At 35.7% G+C, this 19,656-nt stretch overlaps 2 protein-coding genes, 1 long non-coding RNA gene and 1 pseudogene across 6 annotated transcripts; 3 read left to right on the plus strand and 1 right to left on the minus strand.

The window, feature by feature from the left end:
• Nucleotides 1–1,511, plus strand: part of LOC105117682 (sphingoid long-chain bases kinase 1-like) — an 8,113-nt pseudogene extending 6,602 nt beyond the window's left edge.
• A 3,572-nt stretch (nt 1,512–5,083) lies between these two features.
• On the plus strand, nt 5,084–5,987 carry LOC105117683 (ferredoxin-thioredoxin reductase, variable chain, chloroplastic-like). The gene has a single exon (XM_011015423.1). The coding sequence runs from the start codon at nt 5,223–5,225 to the stop codon at nt 5,793–5,795; it is 573 nt and encodes a 190-aa protein (XP_011013725.1). The 5' UTR covers nt 5,084–5,222; the 3' UTR covers nt 5,796–5,987.
• Nucleotides 5,988–7,151: 1,164 nt separating this feature from the next.
• LOC105117684 (uncharacterized) lies at nt 7,152–7,867 on the plus strand. Its single transcript, XR_840790.1, has 2 exons — nt 7,152–7,515; nt 7,637–7,867. It is a non-coding gene; the product is annotated as an uncharacterized LOC105117684 (long non-coding RNA).
• A 1,371-nt stretch (nt 7,868–9,238) lies between these two features.
• On the minus strand, nt 9,239–18,406 carry LOC105117685 (katanin p80 WD40 repeat-containing subunit B1 homolog). 4 transcript variants are annotated; one of them, XM_011015426.1, is made up of 19 exons: nt 18,230–18,406; nt 17,880–17,975; nt 17,564–17,720; nt 17,178–17,308; nt 16,959–17,076; nt 16,607–16,833; nt 16,039–16,141; nt 15,400–15,470; nt 15,215–15,289; nt 14,900–15,131; nt 14,230–14,745; nt 12,519–12,578; nt 12,319–12,440; nt 11,215–11,355; nt 10,466–10,540; nt 10,234–10,346; nt 9,950–10,066; nt 9,796–9,864; nt 9,239–9,696 (listed from the first exon to the last, which is right to left on the minus strand). In XM_011015426.1, the coding sequence occupies exons 3-19, from the start codon at nt 17,589–17,591 to the stop codon at nt 9,633–9,635; spliced, it is 2,262 nt and encodes a 753-aa protein (XP_011013728.1). In that variant the 5' UTR covers nt 17,592–17,720; nt 17,880–17,975; nt 18,230–18,406; the 3' UTR covers nt 9,239–9,632. The 4 variants fall into 4 exon arrangements, with proteins under 4 accessions (XP_011013728.1, XP_011013730.1, XP_011013729.1 ...); XM_011015428.1 differs by having other exon boundaries at nt 11,215–11,340; nt 17,880–18,406; XM_011015427.1 differs by having other exon boundaries at nt 11,215–11,349; nt 17,880–18,406.
• Between the last annotated feature and the right edge of the window lie 1,250 nt (nt 18,407–19,656).

A 19,656-nucleotide genomic window follows, 5' to 3' on the forward strand; every position in this document is an offset into this window, starting at 1 on the left:
AAGCAGGAATGAAAAAGGAAGTCATTCCTAGGTTTGAGGATAAATGGGAATTTAGAAAGGGACAATTTCTTGGTATCATGATTTGCAATCATGCTTGCAGAACTGTTCAGAGTTCTCAGGTGGTAGCACCGAGGGCTGAGCATGATGACAGCACCATGGATATGCTCTTAGTTCATGGTAGTGGGCGACTGAGGCTACTGAGATTTTTCTTGCTATTGCAGATGGGTCAACATCTTTCTCTACCATATGTTGAATATATTAAGGTATGAGCAGGTACCACTAATGATTCTTTTGCGTTCATAAAATGAAGCAGCAAATTGAGTCTAGGTAATTGCATTATGGTTGTCAATGATGTTAGTATGAATTTTGCCTAGGGACTTTAGATGACTGAAAAAATTTCTAGTTTGAATCTTGTTTTTCTATGGTGGCTGTGCTTGTCCATTGCTTTTCTTTGTTGCTGGGTTCATCCAATGCTCTTATTTGAGATCAGAACAGTGTGTTACACTGCCCTGCCAGTTTGTTCACATTGTTGTTATTTTGGAGTTTTTATAGGATCTGTTATTCAAGTTGTTCTTTTAAGAGCTGTGTCTGAAACACCAATCATCAAGTTGTTCTTTTAAGAGCTGTGTCTGAAACACCAATCATCAAGTTGATTAATATTTTTGGAACTATATCATACATGCTGTGCTCGGCTGAATTTTGTTTTTTTTTTAACCAACTATGTAGGTAATCAATCATCAAGTTGATTAATATTTTTTTTATCAAAAGGCTGCTTGCCAATATTTGTCCTGACTATGTAGGTAATCCTGCTCAGAGATGCAGAGAGGTAGAGGGTGTTTTCAAGCATTCATGTGCATATACAAGAAATGCACCCATTGGGTGCTGCATGTTTTAGTAGGCAGCAAGGGTCATCATAAATTAATTAAGTTGTCTTGACACCATCTAGTTTAAACTTCTGCAGGTAAAATCTGTGAAGATAAAAGCGGGGAAGCACACACACAATGGTTGTGGAATTGATGGTGAGCTCTTTCAACTTAATGGGCAGGTAATATCGTCTTTGCTGCCTGAGCAGTGCAGACTCATTGGCCGGTCCCCAAAGCATCCCATGTAACAATCATTTAATCATGCCTCGCTCTACATTTCCTTGAAAGAAAAGGGGACTTCACTCTCTTTGCGAGTTGTGGTTTTGATATATGCATAGATCCTGGAACCAGAGAAGAAAAAATTGTGGCCTTTTTTTTCGTCTTTTTTTTTATTTTTTTTATTTTTCATTTGAAGCCCTATCACCATTGAGTCTTGAGATCCCTGTAAATTTTTTGTGCGGTTATGTGTATTAGTTGCTGCTTGTTTATTTTATTATGTCCTTTTAGTTTGCCCATATACGCTGCCCACTTTCATTTGTTGGCACGAGGTGCTTCTTGTATTGGAAAACACCATTCCCTTTCTTCTGTGATTATAACCGAAATTGTTCATGTCATTGTGATATTGTAAAGCATTTGGTTCTCTTTCCACTCCGATTTGTCAGATTGCTTGCTGTGCGCAGTGCCTTTCCATGTTCACATCGGGATAAGAGGGCGTGCTCTTTTTTTTTTCGGCGGTTGAAAAAGGGTAAATTTAAACCATAATTATTAAATCTAGATTGGTCTGGCAGGTTAATTTGATGATTAAACAGGTCTGAGTTAGGAGATAGATTGGTAAAATAAATAAAAAAAAACCTTGTTAAAACCTGATCGGTTTAATGAGTTGATATATATATATATATATATATTAACTTTACTTTCAGCAAAGCAAAAGGAAAAAGCCATGCAATAATTTCTTTCTTTGCAGTTTGAAAAAACAGGAGATATGTATCTTAGAAACGTAATTCAAGTGGATGAAGCCATCGCTTTCCTAAAATTTTCAAGGAAAAATCATGTATTCTTCTAATTTTAAATACTATATTCTTTTAATTTTAAATATTGCTCGTCATGTTTAAATAATTGAGAGTTTACTATTAATATTTGGATTTAAAACCTATCATGTTATGATAAATTTCTAAATATTATCTTAGCTAAATATTTGGATTGGTGGCATAGCTTTGAATTGTTTTTTTTTCCGAGTTTATGTTGGGAATCCTAGGAATTATAAGGAGAACTTGTGTTTAGACTCTGAAGCAAAGTTGATGTGTTTAGACCTGGTTCACTATCCATAGCTGTTTTGGGGGATCTTGTAGCTTTATTAAGGCTGTGTTATTATACTGTAACACATATGCAGATTTTGTAAAGTAGTATTTACATATTTTTTTTAACTTTGTTTTGTAAAATTCTATTTATTTTTGCATTTTAAAAGAACTTTTAAAAAATATTGAAAATTTTTTATTTTTTTCTTTGCTTCAAATTGATATATTTTTTATATTTTCATATCATTTTAATCACTAATATCAAAAATAATTTTTTAAAAAAAATATTTTAATGCATTTCCAAGTAAAAAACATTTTAAAAAACAACTACAGTCACACTTATATAAAATATTTTATACATGTTTTTTACTGTACATAAACTTCAACTATAATTTTTACTAAATATATATTTAAAGTCAACTAACCACAACTAATCATATATCTTTTAAAATTATAACCATAAAAACTATCCAAAAAACAAATACCTAAAAAAACAGTAGCATATAAAATTAAAATTGGGCTGATTTTATTAAACCCAAGGTCTGTGATAGGCTTGATGAGCGTGTATGCATGCATCCGAAGTATCAAGTAATAAATCATCTATTTTTGGTTTATTAAAAAAACCTAAAAGCAATTAATAAAACATTTTCATGTTCATTGAAACATTGCAATTATATTTATGCTTTTTAAAAAAAATTAACAAACTTGAGATGAGAATGTCTTTTCTAAAGAATTTATTGAGCATTACAAAATTAATTTAGGATACATTGGTTTATATATTTTTTTTAGCACAATAAACTAATATTGTTGTCTTTAAATTCAAAGAAATGCATAGCTTTCACCTGATGGTTTTTTTATCTCTTCAATATTTCTCGCACAACTAAATTATGCTAATACCATTAAAAGAAAAAAAAACATTAGAATTTCACAAAGGGGTATTTTTATTTTTCATTTTTTAAAACAATGAAGTGACACGATTGTTTTTAAAATTTTTTAAAAAAAAATTTGGTTCCAAGGACATTTTATTGTGGTGGTTTTTTTTTATTGTTGTTTGTTATTACTATTTCACTTAGAGATTATTTGATAATTTTAAAAATTTAAATATTATTAAAAAAATTAATACGTCAACGCGTGATGACTCTCAAACTCTTTAGATATCACATGTGAGACTATATAATTACAAAACTCCACTGTATACGATAGTGTTTGGACCGGTGTGTACTCCTCTTCATGTTAGTGGGGGCATGTGCATACAACATAGATGCAATTGAACTCTAGAGATTATTATTTTTTTCTTTCTCTTTTCTCTCTCTTAACCAAGAAATTCATACCAGTTGTTCCAAAAATTAATTGTGTTCTCTAATTTGTATTTATATTAATTCTGGTTTTTATTTTTTATTGCTATTTGTTTTGCTTTTAGTGTTTTTTGGAACTTTTTTATTAATTTCATCCCTATTTTTTTCAATGTAGTCCTTATTTTTTTGATTGCTCCTTTTTTGTGTTTTACCATTTTCTTATTATTATTTTTATATTTTGTTTAGGGTCCTGATTCTTATTTTTTTATTGCTATTTTTATTATTATTTTCTTGATTGTTTTTTTATTTTTTCCATCAACATTTTATTTCATTTAATTTTTTATTCAATTTTAATTCATTCTTTTGATTTTTATTTTTTTATTCTTTTCTTATTTTATTTTATTTTATTTTTTCAATTTAGCATCTCATCATTTTTTCATTAAAAACATAATATACAACAATCAAAATATTAAACTTTACTTCATGATTTTTTTCTTGTCTACTTTTCTATAGAATAATCTTGTTCAACTCGAATCCAATTTAAGTTAGGTTTTTTTAGGCCCTTTATTAAAAATTGAATTTTTTTTACTTAAATTCATCATTAAACATTGAATTATTAAGCCTTGAGTTTAGTTGTTTCCTCTATTTTTTTTTATTATCTTAATCTCATATCCCGAGTAGCTGATTGGTCAAGTTAATCCAAGTTAATTCAAATTATTTTTCTGTGTTTTCTTATGAAAATAAATTTTTTATTCAATTTCATTATTTGATATTAAATTACTAGCTCTTGAATCTTATGATTTTTTTTTATAGGGTTATTTCAAGTGCGAGAAGTTAATTTGAATTTTCTTAACATTTTTTTATTAACTTCAGTTTTTATTCAAAAAAATTTATTTGACATTACTTTGAAAAAAAAATTCTTTTCTATAATCTCTATAATTTTTTTAAAAATTCTTTTCTATATAAATCGAATTAACTTGATTCATCTCCTGAACATTAATTCGTTAGAAAAATTAGCCCGGCCCATAGGGCATCACGGCCCACCTATCTAGTCATTCATTTGGGAATTGTGGTGGGGTTGATCCCTGCCCGCCTGCCTGTTATGATGAGAAATAATATCAAAACATGAAAGCGTAGTTTGGAGATAACTACAACGTACGTGCTGCTTGCTATCCATAAAATATTGGAGGAGGGCAGTCCACCTCTGGTTCTTGATCCCTCCGCGCCCACTGATGTTACGCCACGTTTTCGTGGATACTTCATTTGAATCATTTTCTGTCTTTACGGGCCAAAAATTTATTTATTTATTAATTATTATTTTATCCTTTTTCCCTTTAGAAAATGAGTTTGGATAATAAGTAAACTCTAATTAATAGTAAAAAGGAAGATGGCAAACTCTCTCTGCTTTAGGTGAATTAATAGAATAGTTTGGTTCTTCAAACTGAGGAAGGAGTAGCGGTGAAGAATCGAATAGACCCCTTACTTACTCCATTCGCTTTTTGTTATTACTATAATAAATTAGGGTATTATCAGGGGGGGTAACAGTAATTAAAAAAATGTGAAATAGTAGTAGTAAAAATCCGAGAGGTAAAACCGTAAAAGAGAGGAGATAGAAATTTGGGATAGATAGGTAGGTAGGGATTGAGGACGAAATATATATAAATCGAACAATATCCGACTGGACTGGATGTGTGGTGATGCTCCAAAATTGAAATAGAATAGAAACAAGAGAAGGAACTAGATTACCCATTTAGACTAGACGGAGCGCGATGGGCACGAGTGGGGCGTTATCGTCGGGGGGCGCCGCCGCGTTATCGTCGGGAGCCGCCGCAGCCTGTTCGGCTTTCCCTTGCACAGATATCACCAAATTCAAATTCAAATCCAATGCCTTATTTTCACCAAATCCAAGGCGTAACTGCTGCTGCTACTCAATTATTACTCCTGCTTGCACTGCCACAGTAGCATCTACATCTTCATCTTCCTCTACGGCAGCAGCAAGTAGTACTAGTAGCAGAGGAAGAAGAAAAACACTAGTTTCATTCTCGGTGGCTTTACGGTCCAACAATTCCGCAACCATGGTGACAGAAGATGAGGAAGAGGAAGCGAAGAAGAAGATTGGAGCGAAGGTTAGGGTGAAGGTTCCGGTGAAGGTTTACCACGTGCCTCGAGTGGCGGAGGAACTGGATCTGTGTGGATTGGAAGGTGAGGTGAAGCAGTACGTGAACCTGTGGAAGGGGAGGCGAGTTTCAGCTAATCTTCCTTACAAGATTCAGTTTGTCCATTCAGGAGGAGTCAAGTTCTTTGCTCATCTCAGAGAGGATGAGTTGGAATTCCTTGATTGAACTATCCTATCCTCATTTCCTTGCCTTCTTATATATCAATCATCATCCAATGCAGGCAGGCAGGCAAATACCTCTCTTTGCTCTTCCTTTTATTTTCATAATAAAATATGTATGTTTTTGTTATAATATGAATGATGTGTATATACATATGTTCTTCTTCAATCCAATCAGTTTTACTTGTTTATCACTTCACAATCGTCGTCGTCGTCGTCATTCCTTTTTCTTTCAATTTAACAATTTTATTATCTGGAATTTCCTTTCTTTGCTTGTTTACTTGCTATTTTGAGGGGGCGTTTCTTCTTTAAAATTCGCCACTGCAGTGCGACATCTGACCTATTTTGCCTACATATACAGGCTTCTGGAAATTATTGTAGTTAGGATCAATTCTAAACTAGCGCTTGAAATGGTGGAGCTCTTATACTCCCAACTTATAGGGTGTGTTTGGCTGGAGGGCATTGAGGGAGGGATGGATCAGGAGAGAGGGATGAGAAGTGAAGGATGGGGTGTTCCTTTTGTATGGAAAGAAGGGCTAGGACCCAAGGAAGGTTTGGAAGGATCCCTCTATTCTTTCCAAAGGATTGCCTTTTATCCTTCCCTCTATAGTTAGTCAAACAATTAGATGGATGGGTTAACATCCATCCTTTCATTTTACCCTATTCATCCTCCCCCACCCAGTCCTTCCTGCACAGACCCATAGGGTTGCTCTTCCTGACAAAGCCCTCATTTTTGGAGATGCATTTCAATATGTTGGCAGATGTGCTAGGGTTTCAATCCACTTCGTTTCTGACTTCTCCTTGGGCACTTGTTCCTAGCCTTGTTCCTCTGGTTAGTTTATCTTGAGGTTGCTCCTTGTTGTGTCTCGCCATCTAGTGGGATCTCAATGCTCAATGTTGGTTGGTTATCTTTGGAAAATGACAGCAGGGAATTGATAGAATAGAGGAATGGTGAAGGGTACTCCCAATTTTTTAGGACCACTGAGTAGAAAGGAAAGTCCAGGAAATCAAGGAACACTGACTAGGATGTGTGTTTTTGCTTCATCTGGTATAATAAGGAGGCAGTCATATATTATAGCCATGCAATAATACATATGCAATGCAGAGCATCTATTATTCAGTGCTCCTTGGACAATTAGAATTATCAGTTTCAGTGTGTCACTGTGGTTGAAAAGTGTTTTTGAAAATTTTTTATTTTTTATTTTATATTAAATTAATATATTTTTGATGTTTTCAAATTATTTTAATATAATGATATTAAAAATAATTTTAAAAAAATAAAAATATAATATTTTAATACATTTTAAAATAAAAAATATTTAAAAAAGCAAACATTGTTATACTCCCCTACACAAAAGTGACATCAAATTTGCCATACGCAGTTCTGATTCTTCTATTGCATTTAATCAAATTTGATGCTTTGCTTTTCTAGCTTGTGACAATTTTCAATTAAAAGCTGTTTGCTATTGTACAGCTCTGACAGAATTAACGATCACTAGTATGGTTCTTATTGAACTGAAGATCAATTAAATATTTGTACTGTGGTTTTTGGATCTTTCGTAGACCTCTGCCCTGCCATTTCTTTCATCTTCATGCTTTGCATTTTTCTTTGAATTGAAGATCCGCTAAAACATAGTTTTCTCCATGAAATGAGCTGTGGACTTATTCTCTTAGCATTCTTATGGAGGCTGTTCATATGTTTTGGATTTGGTGTCGAAGCACCAAAGGTCAGTTGCCTGTTTGTTACTGTTTACCAGTAATATTACTCCAACTTTTGTGGTGATGTGAAATTTATATTGTTTTGAAGGCTAATCTCGATTGGTTACTTTATATCGTGACTTGTAGCAGATGACCTTTATGTCGGTCCCTGGATCCCAGTTCATGGGTAGCTTTGATCCCGGTGAATAAGTAAAGTTAGGTCATAGTCATCCCGCGGAGGTGGTTGTCCAATTTGCCAGTTAAATGCCATGCAACTGAGATTGATTGTGAATGTCAAGCATATGATTTGTCCTGTTTGACTAAGCCACTAAATCAAGCAATGATGCTTCCTAAACCTTTGATTTTTTTTTATTATTATTATTAAGAATAGCCACACAGTTAGAAGAACGTAGAGACAACAGACTTGTAAAAATCCAAAGAAAATTCGTGAATTTATTTACCAAAAAAAAACTCATATTGCATCCCTTGCACAGAAGATCCATGCATGGGAACCATATGAATCAAGCTCTAATTCTCTATACAGGATAGCTGTTTCCAAACTGGACCAGCTCTCAAAATGGATTGTCAAGCCCAAGGGCCCAAGCAAAATAGATCAACATGGGACGAAAGACGCGAAATCACAACAGAACCAAACCAAATCAACCAACCAATCAGATAATAATAATGATGATGATTACGACAGAAAAAAAAAAAGGCTGTAAATTTTAAAAACCTAAAAAGGAAGAAACCCTTGGTGAAACCTTAAAATCAACAACACACAAAAAAATCAAACGACTTCAAGATGGAAATCTGAAGAAACAACTTGGCTGTTGATCTTTTATTCAAGCCTCTTTAGTTGAACCTGGTCGAAGGAGATGAAGACGCATAGTGAAAAATATTTTTTTTTATTACTCATAGAACCTGGTTGAAGTAGAAGAGGAAGAGAGATTCAAGCCCTCTTGAGTCTCTACTGATCAAACCCAAACCTAAGGTCTGCTTGTCTCTGCATCTTCCTCTACTTCTTCAACTCAGCCTCTCTCGATTATTTTGCTATAAAAGCTAATAAAGGGTTCTGGGTTTTTTTTTTTTTCTTGACTAGATTGAAGCCCTTGGAGTAAAAGCTGTGTTTTTGGTCCTTCTCCAACTCAACCTCTCTTGGTCATTTTGCCACAAAAGCTAATCAAGGGTTCTAGGTTATTTGTTTTTCTTGACCAAAGCCAGGCCCTCTGAGATCTGGAGTGAAAGCTGTGTTTCTGGTGCAATAAGTCAAAATAAAAGAGAGAGGAATAAAATACGCGGTAGGAACGTGAAAAAAGGTACCAAAAAAAAAAAATTCCTTCCAAAACCAATCAAGCTTTCCGGAGCAAGGGGAAAATCATAAGTACACTGTTAAAGTCCACGGTAAAATACCTCATCATACACAGTACTGATTCAATTTAATTTGCATGCATCGGGTACTGATCTTGCTGCGTGATTCTTTGAAGCTTACGCTGTGTAATTGCTGGTTTTGTTCTGGCTGGCTTGGGTCCAACAGACCTCCGAAGTTAGGCTTTCGAAACAGGGCATGTTGGTCCAGCACCCATATGGGACCTTCTGGGCCCCTGGCAGGGCCTTTACTCGTGCAACTGGCTAAGCCAGATGTAGATAAAGTCCGAAACAGCCGCGCGCACAAAAGGCCGAAAAAGAATATGCTGTTCAGTAAGAAAAGAAAAGAGAGAACAAAAGCGGTGGCTAGTAGCCGCAACATATTCGTACACGCTTAAAACCAGTTTGCTCTATTTCCTCTTTCGATAGGTATTCAAAAAAGAATGAATTGATACAGTGCCAAGGTTACAATCTGTTTCCTACATGTTGAGTGGGTAAATCCTTTTCCACATTGAAGATTGTCAGGACTGCAGCAGCCGATGGCAGATGGAGATACACCTATGTTAGCTTTCAAGTTTCAGTAGTAAATAAGATGGAATCAGCGGTACATGGAGGTCTGGGGCCAACCAAGGCAGAAAACTTGGAGTATTAGCCGATGTATGGCAAGCAGTTTTAACTCCTACAAATGCACACTCTGCTCCTCCCATAAAGAAATCATAATCCAAACCATGTAGGTTAAAAACAACATTCACAGTCTGCCCTCACAAGAAACGGTGTTTGGTCATGATACTTCTTGAAGAGCTAGATTTAGCTCCTGGGCGTACTTCGCAACTGAACCACCTTTCCTATTGAACAAAACAGCGAGTAGAATAAAGGAATCCAGGCACAGTACGTTGGGATATCAAAGCAGCAGTTTTCAAGCTAGCTAAGAAAATTGAAGCTACCTTGTAAGGGTAAGCAGGCAACGCTTGACTTTCTCAAGCTCTACAAAGCAGATATTGCAACGTTCCAACCTGTGAACCATATAAGCAGCGTCTCAAAGCAATTTTTGTTGTGTGCATAGAAAAGACAGTTGCAAACATTACAAAAGGTGCACACCTTTGCTCTGCTTCAATATCCACACCAACAGGTGTTGATGCTGATAGAGTCGAATAGATCATTGAACCGAATGTCCTGACCAGCTTCAGCAGCATGTCCAGTGAAATGCTTGAGTGCCTAAATACAAGATAGTTTAGCAATAAATCCTCGCTATTGGCACTCTCTTTTGAAAATTAACAACGCTTGTAGCTGCCCACTGGAAACTACATTTTCTTATGATGGAAAACACATAGACCAACAGCTGTAAGTTGATTAACTGACAAGTATTACAAAGCACAACCTACCTATCCATGTCACTTCCAAGCAGGTTAGTAAGAAGAGGCAGGAGACATGTGCATATATCCAATGTGACAGTGTCAATTTTATCTGCCACAATACTGATTACATCAGCAAGGACCTGCGAGTTACAGCATATGGAAAGAAACTAAAGGTTAAGAATGAATGTTAAAAGAAACTGTCGCATCCAAATATGCTTATTAAATACAGTGAGAAAAGAGGAGGGAAAGGGGAACTTACAGCGTGGTCAGCCATCTTCTCCATTGCACCAATGGCCCCCTTTACATCATTTCTCTCCCAATATCTATAGACAACCTACAGGAAATCATAGAAAAGTTTCACCAGCCTTTCAATGGCAGCTAGCTGGACGCAAGCATATTAACAGAAGTACAAAAGGGAGAAAATAAAAGGGGGGCACATGATGGCTAAATGGAGAATAAATGTAGCATGCAGTTTCCAAGTTCTCATATGTTACAAAAGATAAGAGATGGCCCCAAAACTAAAGAATCTGCTTGGGTCAATGCTGTGTATTTCTTGCAGAAAACAGGTCACACCATTGCATCTGTTCGTTTCTACCATATCAATAAGAAAGTAATAACTCGATTGTGACAACTAACTTGCAGTTGGAAGGGATAAAGCAAGTACAGATAGGAGCTTATAGCCAGCAATTTGGGAGGGTGCTCTGATTGAATCCATCATTATGATAAGAATAAAAAAAAATATGGAGATGCTAAAAGGCAATTTATCAGTTAGGGACAGAAACAAATTACAGTTGCAATTTGAGGTACTTGCATTTATAAACATGCATAGTAACTTTATTGGTAATGAATTTGTCTCCATCTCTCATGTGGAATTATGTCAAGAAATGCCAAAACAAAGATGCCAATGTTTTCTGTCACCAGCACTCCCCTGCCCTTGAATGGGCAAAATATTACATTTATGTCTGCACTTGTCACACACATACACACTCACTTATCCAGCTAAGTCACCTGTAACTTGGCAGAACGAGACTGCATAGAGCTGACAAATTGATCATGCTGTTCCATTAAGTCTGCAATAACATCATCGTCACTAGCAAAAACCATTTCCTTTTCGATGGATGGGGCACGTCCTCTCTGTTTAAACTTCAACATATTAACAGATGAAAAAGGTGTATAAATCAGCATCTTTTAAGTGAATGAAATGAGAAATGAAAAGGGTGTATAAATCAGCATCTTTAAAGTGAATGAAACGAGAAGACTTAAACAAGCACATAAAAAATATATTGGAAAACATGAGCTGGAGTAGAAATTACACCCCCCACCCCGCGCGCGCGCGGGCGGTGTGTGTGTGTGTGTGGCGGGTGTGGTGATAGTGGTGGTGATGTGTGGGTGGATGAGGTAAAATTAAGATCCAGAGCAGGATGTCAGGACTCTATTGTTCTAGATGCTTTTATGCCTTCTATGCCATGTGAGAAGCTTCCTACAGAGAGACCACTACAATTTAGTGCAACCATCATTGTTACAAATTCAACACAAAAAAAACATATATACCCCTACAAAGTTTGTAAACTAGGTGTATCCTCAACTGGAATAAATTAGTACCCCTCCACGTGAACAGTTTATCCTCCATTTTCCAACCAGAAAAATGTCTAGTTATATCATAGGCAGTGCCACTGAACTAAAATGTCATCTTTTTGAGGAAATTGAGTGCATAGAGATATCAGAATTGGCACCATAAAATGTAAAATTGATGTTCTGATCGCAGTACTGATGGAAAAAAAAGTATGGATCGTAAACAGCACATATTTGATATCATCCATAACAGAACAAGGTGAGGGATGTGAAAATTTTCAATTAATAATTGTTTCATTCATACAAGCAAAGATAAAATGATAGATCATTTTTGTACAGAAGATAAAGACCTAGCATCAAACATAATCAAGTAACAGGTCCTTTTCATTTTTATGTCTTTTTGGACATGATATGTTCTGCATAACACTTTGAAAACATGTAATACAGTCCTGAAACCCAAAATACTAGCACATGTCTTCACGTGATCAGAAAGTTATGAAAGAGAATGAAACAAGTACAAAAGTTGAAATCAAATCCTACCATATTAAGAGGGAGCCCATTCACCACAGATGATGTCCCAGCAGAAATGACAGAAGTAGGTCCCTCATAGCTAGGAGAGCTTCCCCTTTTCTCCCAGTTTATCATAAGTGAACGCATTCTTCCTACATATTTAACGTGAAATAGATTAGGCATATTTGCATTATTGACAAACCTCTTATTGCAACCAAGAACAGCAATACCTCCTTTCTGGCTTTCAATGGAGGGTGCATCTCTGTTTATTTTATGTCCTCGAGTCTCACCTGGAAGAAACATTAATATTTTCAAAATTGGAGTCGCGCATTCCATTTCAACTGACAAAAGTGTGAAAAGCATGCCAATCCAAAGCCACAAATTTACCAAGCAAATCAAAGCCCAACTCATGGAGTCAATGAAACATAGAGAATAAGATGGGAATCATGATCTATTGAATGGGTAAACAGCCCTATGATTTCTTCCACCAACACTGCATGAACATCCATATTTCACTCCATTTTCAGCATCATCCTTGTCCATTTCATGAAACCACCCTTCCAACAGCCAAAAAGGTGGATGCTTTACTGGATTCTTATTAATGTTGATTGAAGCTATATAAGACATGTTTCTTCTTGAATCAGATATCAGTGTTGACATGATCACTAACGGCAATGTATTAGCATGATTATCAGCCATTTTGAGAAAGGTGATGAATTTTAACTAGCTTAGGCTGCCATATAAAAGTTGCAAGAGCTGTTTTGATCAGCTAAACCAACCTTGGTGCCTTTTTCATTAAACTAAGGTATTCCCGGCATTGTCATTCCAAGCATCTTAATAAAAAGTCAGATTCTTTGTCATTCTAAGCATCTTAAATAGCAATGATTGATCATAGTTACTTGAATGTAGATCTGAAATATGGGGTATAGAACTAAGCATATTTAATCTCTTTGAAAATAAGCTAAAAGCAACAGCAGAAAACCTCAGTGGAGTACCAGTAAAGCATTATTTGCTCACTACACATCAATTGCACCTAGAAATTCATGGAACAAGTTTCTCAGTTCTAGCAACCTAGATACTATCAAAATGAAGCCTCTTCTACACCATTTTCAACTGTACCTTACCAAAATATTATCTGTAAACCTTATAGTTGCAGTTGTTTATAAATCAGTCCATGGTAAAGCAAGTTACTTAAAGCCATAAATAAATGTGTCGCTGCCATCCTAAAGAAAGTAAACCAGAAGGCTTAAGTACTTTTTAATACCCTTACCCGTCAAGTTCATAATGGGAGCCAATTCCAAGTCCATTGTAAACCAACTATTCACCACATAAGTAAACTTTGATTTGATAGATTTCTAAGCCAAAAAGAAGGTTTCGAAAGCATTCCCAAAGAATGCAGAAACCCTAAATTCTCATTGCAACAGCCTATCAAATTGTGAAACATGTGTAACAGGTAAACAGCTGAGTAAAGACAGCCATCGGCAACTTTAGGAGCTCAAATCAGACCAGATTCCTTATCTACACAAGGATCCTGCCTTGAAACCTTAATTTTTGTCTTTTGAAGCACTATAACATCTAAAGAAGCAATCAACCATCCCCTTCAATCCTCCGATTAAAATGTCATCATCTCTGTGTTATAGAAAGGAGAGGCTAGTTGATAATGTTGGACTAAAAGACTAAAAACATATAGTGTGCATTTATAATGATCAAATATAAGAAAGAAAGGTTTAAGAATTGAAATGCAACAATCTTACTTCAAATTTCACAAGAAAAATCTTGAGTTCTGATCTATCTGATTATTAAAAGTTATTTCTATACAGATAATAAGCTAAATGACGGAATGGCAACTATGAAGCAGCCACAAAACAACAGCATCATACATATATACACAGACAATGAAAATCAGCGGCAAATAATTTTTTCTTAATTAGTAACACTTACAGATTTCTTTCTGATAACTAGTGGGTGGCTCCAATGTTGAATCTGATTTATAGTTTCCAGATCCAAAAGATTGTTCAGCAGTTGTTAGTCCATGAATCGAACCTTTAACTGCAGGAGAAATATTCCTATCAGTGACACTGATCAGTTCTGTTGCCTTGCAACCTGTGGTCTCAGCAGGCTGGATAGAGGTAGTTGGCTGGTCCATGTCCTCTCTGCTATTTGAAAATTTCCGGAAATCAGTTGTCTTCAAATGCAAAGAAAATGGCATTGTCCTTGCTGCAATATCAATTTCTTTTCTGGAGCCAGCTACTTGCTCTGATCTTGAGTTGGTTCTGGGGACAATTACAGGAATTACATCTGCCTTGTTCAAGACTGGAACATTAACAGCTGAATGGACCCTCATAGAACTCCTCTTTGGGGCTGCTGTGCTGGGAACTGTTATTGGACCGGTAATGGTTGCCTTCAACCCAGTGTTTAAGCTTGCTCTTTGTGGAGTACCAGGTGCACTTCCTGTCACTTCAATTAGAATGTTGAACCAGGAATGAAGAACATATGTCACAATCCAGCTTAAGGAATTATTTTAAATTTTTAAAGAATAAAGTAAAGAGAAAAATAGAATAGCCAAAACCAACAGTGAACCAAGAATTGAAAGATTCAAAGAACAGCTTACTCGGCAAAACCTTTGATTCTTTAGAAAACTCCTTCCCATGATCTGAATTTTGAAAATCTGACAACCTTTCAAGAGATTTTGTTTCCTTTACTAAATCTACAACCCACACCCCTACACAACTCTGATTGTATGAGCAGCCAAGAAGCTTTCCTTCATGAACATTGAGATCTGACAACTTGGACCATCCCACATCCACAGAATCAGGGCATCCTATTGGTTCCCAGGAGAAAACCTAAAAAGTTGGTTGCAAATTTAGTAAAACCAGTAGACCCGGAGAACTACCTCTATATATATATACTGAGAGAGAGAGCTTACTTTTAAACTTTCATGCAATCCACAGAGTAGAGTCCTCCCATCAGAATTAAAGGTCAAACAACGCACTCCAGTTGTCTAAAGGGAGACAGGTTCCACAAAAAGCATTCTCTCATAAGAAAAAGCACTAGAAAAGATTTATGTTCCCAAGTTGACGATAAAAGGTATCTCTTAAGGCATAAAATTACCTCTGGCCCAGCAGAACCTATTAACTCAAAGGTTTCAAGGTCCCAAAATTTTACTGTCCTGTCAGCAGAACCTACAAAAAGGCAACAAATTAAGGTACACAAAGATGTGAATTTTCCAGGAAAATGCAACTTTCTATTCACAGATACAGATTCCTAGTAATGGGGTTCCAGCAAACATAATCACGCGCCTATAATTTTATATAAAAATAGGTGCACTTACCTATGCATCCACCTAATTCATTTCTTGCAAAATTTCAGTTTCGGATTGACACAGAATTAATGAATACTGCTGGTGGTAATGCTAAAGTTGAAGATATAGAAAAGGTTTCACTTTATGTTTTTCTTACTATTTTGTTTAATCATTCTTTATTGGATATGGAATAAAATATAGAATCATCAATTCAAGACTAAAAAATTCGTTGACTTGTTAGAAGCAAAATGTTAAGGTAAGTGTCAAAATGCACGCTGACCCAGGAAGAATTACCAAGATCTATCACAAATCGTGGATTAAATATGCAATGAAGATCTATCACCTTGGAAAAATATGCAATGAAGAAGACAGCATGTGTTGAACCGTGGATTAAAAATAAAAAAACATTACAGTAGACAGGTAGCTTTTCATGGAATCATAAAACTGACCTGTAGCAAGAAGAAACTCGTGGGGATGAAAATCTATGCACTGAATCTGACCCTCATGGCACTTGAAATCGTGCAATAGCTTTCCAGCAGTCAAATCCCACAGCTGTTGAAATCGTGCACATTGCAGAGTTAGTTAAAAAAAGAATCAAACAAAAGAAACCTGTATGTGCGGTTATCTTAAGTAAAAGGAACTTACAAGTGGTAGACACACTAAATATGACCCTAATGCATTCATCAGTTGCATTGACTAGAGAGACAATTGGGTCCGAACCTGGTCTCAGACCCTTGGCACCAGGCAGTGTGCAGGGCCAAAATATTTTTGGCTGACTCAATTCTCTTAAATTCAAGTCACCAGGTTGATACGCATCTATTCACTGAATATGAAGACATAAAGAAAAGAAACTGGGCAGCAGAAGTGCATAAAACCATGTGTGAACTTTAAGGGCTGTCAATGTGAGGTCCTTGTGATGCGGACTGGACACAGGACCTTTAGTATTTTCTGGCATGATGTGTGTGAGTGGCTGGGTGTAGGCATGATGTACACCAAGAGAAAGAAAACAGTTATAACCTTCACAGTATTGTCCTCTCCACCGGATACAACCCAGCGACCATCTGGGGTAAATCTGATTGCATTGACCCCTCGACTGTGGCCCTTGTATGTGTGAATACAGCCCTTCTTTCTAATATCCCATATCTTAAGATTTGTGTCCAGGGAACCAGATGCAAAGAACTCTCCAAAAGGGTGAAAGTCAACAGATATGCAATTGGATCTGTGACCAGTGAGTGTGCGAACAACTACAAACAGAGCACATGGCAAGTGATGAATTTAACAGACAGAAAAGATAATTAGTAAGAATCAATAGGAATATACAAGTAAATTCTAGTATAGTAAGAGTTTAGAGGACACATCACAAGCATACTTTTTGCCTCCTCTAAATCCCAAAGCTTGACCGTACCGCTTGCAGCTCCAGCAGCTACTAGGACTTCTGAAGAATCAAAGCTTACTGAATCAATCCCGCTTGTGTGTCCGGACAAACTCTGCATGAAAATATTGGATTAGACGGAATGAAAATCATCAGACACCAGACCAGAAAGAAAACGGCACCAAAAAAAAATCACGAACAGAATCGAGAACTGACCAGTATAGCATTGGGCTTACCAATAGCCCAGAGATTAACCTTGTGATCTTCTCCTCCAGTCACAAGAACCCTGGATGATTTCCTGCCAATCTTGAGGCAATTGACACTCGAAGAATGAGCCACAAATTCCTCTTTTCAAGCAATTTTAAAAGAAATTGTGGTCAAGGCCAACAACAGCAGCAGCAATCACTACTATTATCAGTTAAGCAACAGTTTATTCAACGGAGTTTGTTTATTTATTTATTTATTTATTAAAAGACAGATCTGAAATGAATAAGGCAAAATGCAGATTAAGCAAAAGAACAAAAAGAGTAGCGTGAGCATTGTAATGAGCAGATGAAGCAGTAAAAACAAAGACAAAAACAAAGCAAAATTGAGGAGGATACGGAGCTTGTAGGCGCGTTTAGTAGTCATTGCATTGAGAATTAAGAAGAGAAAAATGGAAGGGTGAATAGAAAACCCTAATAATCGAGCAAATGCCGCAGCACTTGTTTCTCTTTACACGTACAGCAAGTTGTTTAAATCATCATCGTCGTCTTCAACCTAACAGAAAAGGGAAAAAAAGAAAGAAAGAAAAAACAGATCTCGTTTAGGAAAATACAAACAATAAATAAAATAATAAAAAATTGCGAGCATATGTCACACGTATGTTAGCTAAAAAATCAAAGCAGTGGTCGGATCGACAGAGAGGAAAGCACATACATTGTGTTGGAGTAGTTGAAAGCTACCGCCTCGCCTCGCCTCGCCTCCTTTTTGTTTTTTGGTCTGCCTGTCTTTGTCTATGCTTCTTTCTCCGCACTTAAAATTAAAAATTAAAAATCACTTACTAATCAACAGAGCACTGAGTTATGGCGGAGGAGAAAGTTGCAGAATGTCCACCGCACACTAGTAGTAGGGGTAGTTAAGTAGAAGACTAACACCGATAATGAAATGAAATTAATTAAGAAAGAGACTAATTAAGGAATAGTGTTTATTTATGCGAGAAATGGTAATGCTGATGCTGCAGGTTTAGCAGTTACCGGGGAAGAAAATGATAAACACAAGCCACGCACAGAGATGGAATGTAACAGGAGGGGGTGGGACTCAGCCTAGAGTAGCAACCAGAGGCAAGAAATAGAGAAAGGAGAAGAGGCGCTTTCACATTCACAGGAGAGATGTGTCCCTCTCTCGCTCTCTCTGTGCAAGATAATAATAAATAAATAAATAAATAAATACGCTGATAGTTTTTTAACAAATACGAAGACTGGAAGTGGAGTGAATTACTTTCTAAGCGTGCTAATTCAAATTAATCTCAAAGGGTGGGAAATAGACTATATGACGAAATATCAAACAACAGGGAGAGGAAAAAAAAAAGGTGTGTGAAAAGTACCCGTCGTCTCAAAGGAGCTGGGACCCAAAAAAATAAACAAGTAGACCCACCTGGCTACAATGCCTCACTGAGCTCAACCGGTGGTGGACCAGGGTCCATCTCCAACTTTACCATTCAGGTCTCCCTCCTTGCCTGAATTCAAATCAAAATCAAAAGGCCCAAAGCATGCCCCGCCTCCACTTAACCTTCTCGTATCTTTCCCACTTTTTTTCATTTTTCTCTTAAAAGTCAATAGGCCCCTGTACATTACAATTATGATGATATTATAATTACAAAGAATACTAGAACAACGTGTTTTGCAGTTTTGCCTCTAATGTTTTCAGTTTTTTTATTTGCTAATTGTAGTTTTAGGTCTATTTATTTCAATTTCCAAACTTTATTTTCATCGCCAGAGCAATTATCAAAAAAGATAGGCAAAAGAGAATGATCTCTTCAGCCACATTTTAATTACAAAAACAAATTAAGTTTGCTGTCAATAGATTTGTTTTGAAGAGAAGTTCAATAAAGATATTTTTATTCTTTAAATATGTCATAAAAACAAGTAGCTTGGAGAATATAGAGCTCGTTTAATTTGATTTGATTTTTCATGTTTTCAAATCAAAAAAATATGAGAGTTTAGATTTATGGAATTAAAAACAAAAAGTTTTTTTACTATAAAAAATAAGTTTAGAATTGGGTTTGAATGTTTAAAAACTCAAATCTTGATTTTATAGTTATTAAAGGTAACCAAAACTTGCACGAGAAATGACATGTTGCTTGTCCAAACTAACGGCTCATTATTTTATTTATTAAGAAAATTAGAATGGACTTCATGCTTGACTATTTTTTTTAAAAGTTGCTAATTAATATCCGGTAAGAATATAATATATATTTTATTATTTATTATTGTGAATATTTATATAATTCTTCCAAATTCTTTGTTCTTATATATCTTGATACAAGTGCAGGAAAATAATACATTCATGATCTTTTTATTAAAAATTGCTTCAATCATCATAATAAATTTTTATTTATTTTTCTTAAAAATATATATATTTTTGTAAACATGTGAATATAAAAGGTGATTTTTTTTATTTAAATGATATATTTATCTGATTTTGATGTGTTGTG

The sequence above is a fragment of the Populus euphratica genome, unplaced genomic scaffold (assembly GCF_000495115.2).
Source record: "Populus euphratica unplaced genomic scaffold, PopEup_1.0 scaffold1476.1, whole genome shotgun sequence".
Taxonomy (NCBI): domain Eukaryota; kingdom Viridiplantae; phylum Streptophyta; class Magnoliopsida; order Malpighiales; family Salicaceae; genus Populus; species Populus euphratica.

Coding starts and splice junctions, on each gene's coding strand:
- LOC105117683 (XM_011015423.1), top strand. CDS start 5,223: ATGGGCACGAGTGGGGCGTTATCGTCGGGGGGCGCCGCCGCGTTATCG.
- LOC105117685 (XM_011015426.1), bottom strand. CDS start 17,591: ATGACTACTAAACGCGCCTACAAGCTCC. Junction 17,309..17,563: donor TAAACGCGCCTACAAGCTCC/GTATCCTCCTCA, acceptor TTGCTTGAAAAG/AGGAATTTGTGGCTCATTCT. Junction 16,142..16,606: donor GAGAGGACAATACTGTGAAG/GTTATAACTGTT, acceptor CGATTTCAACAG/CTGTGGGATTTGACTGCTGG.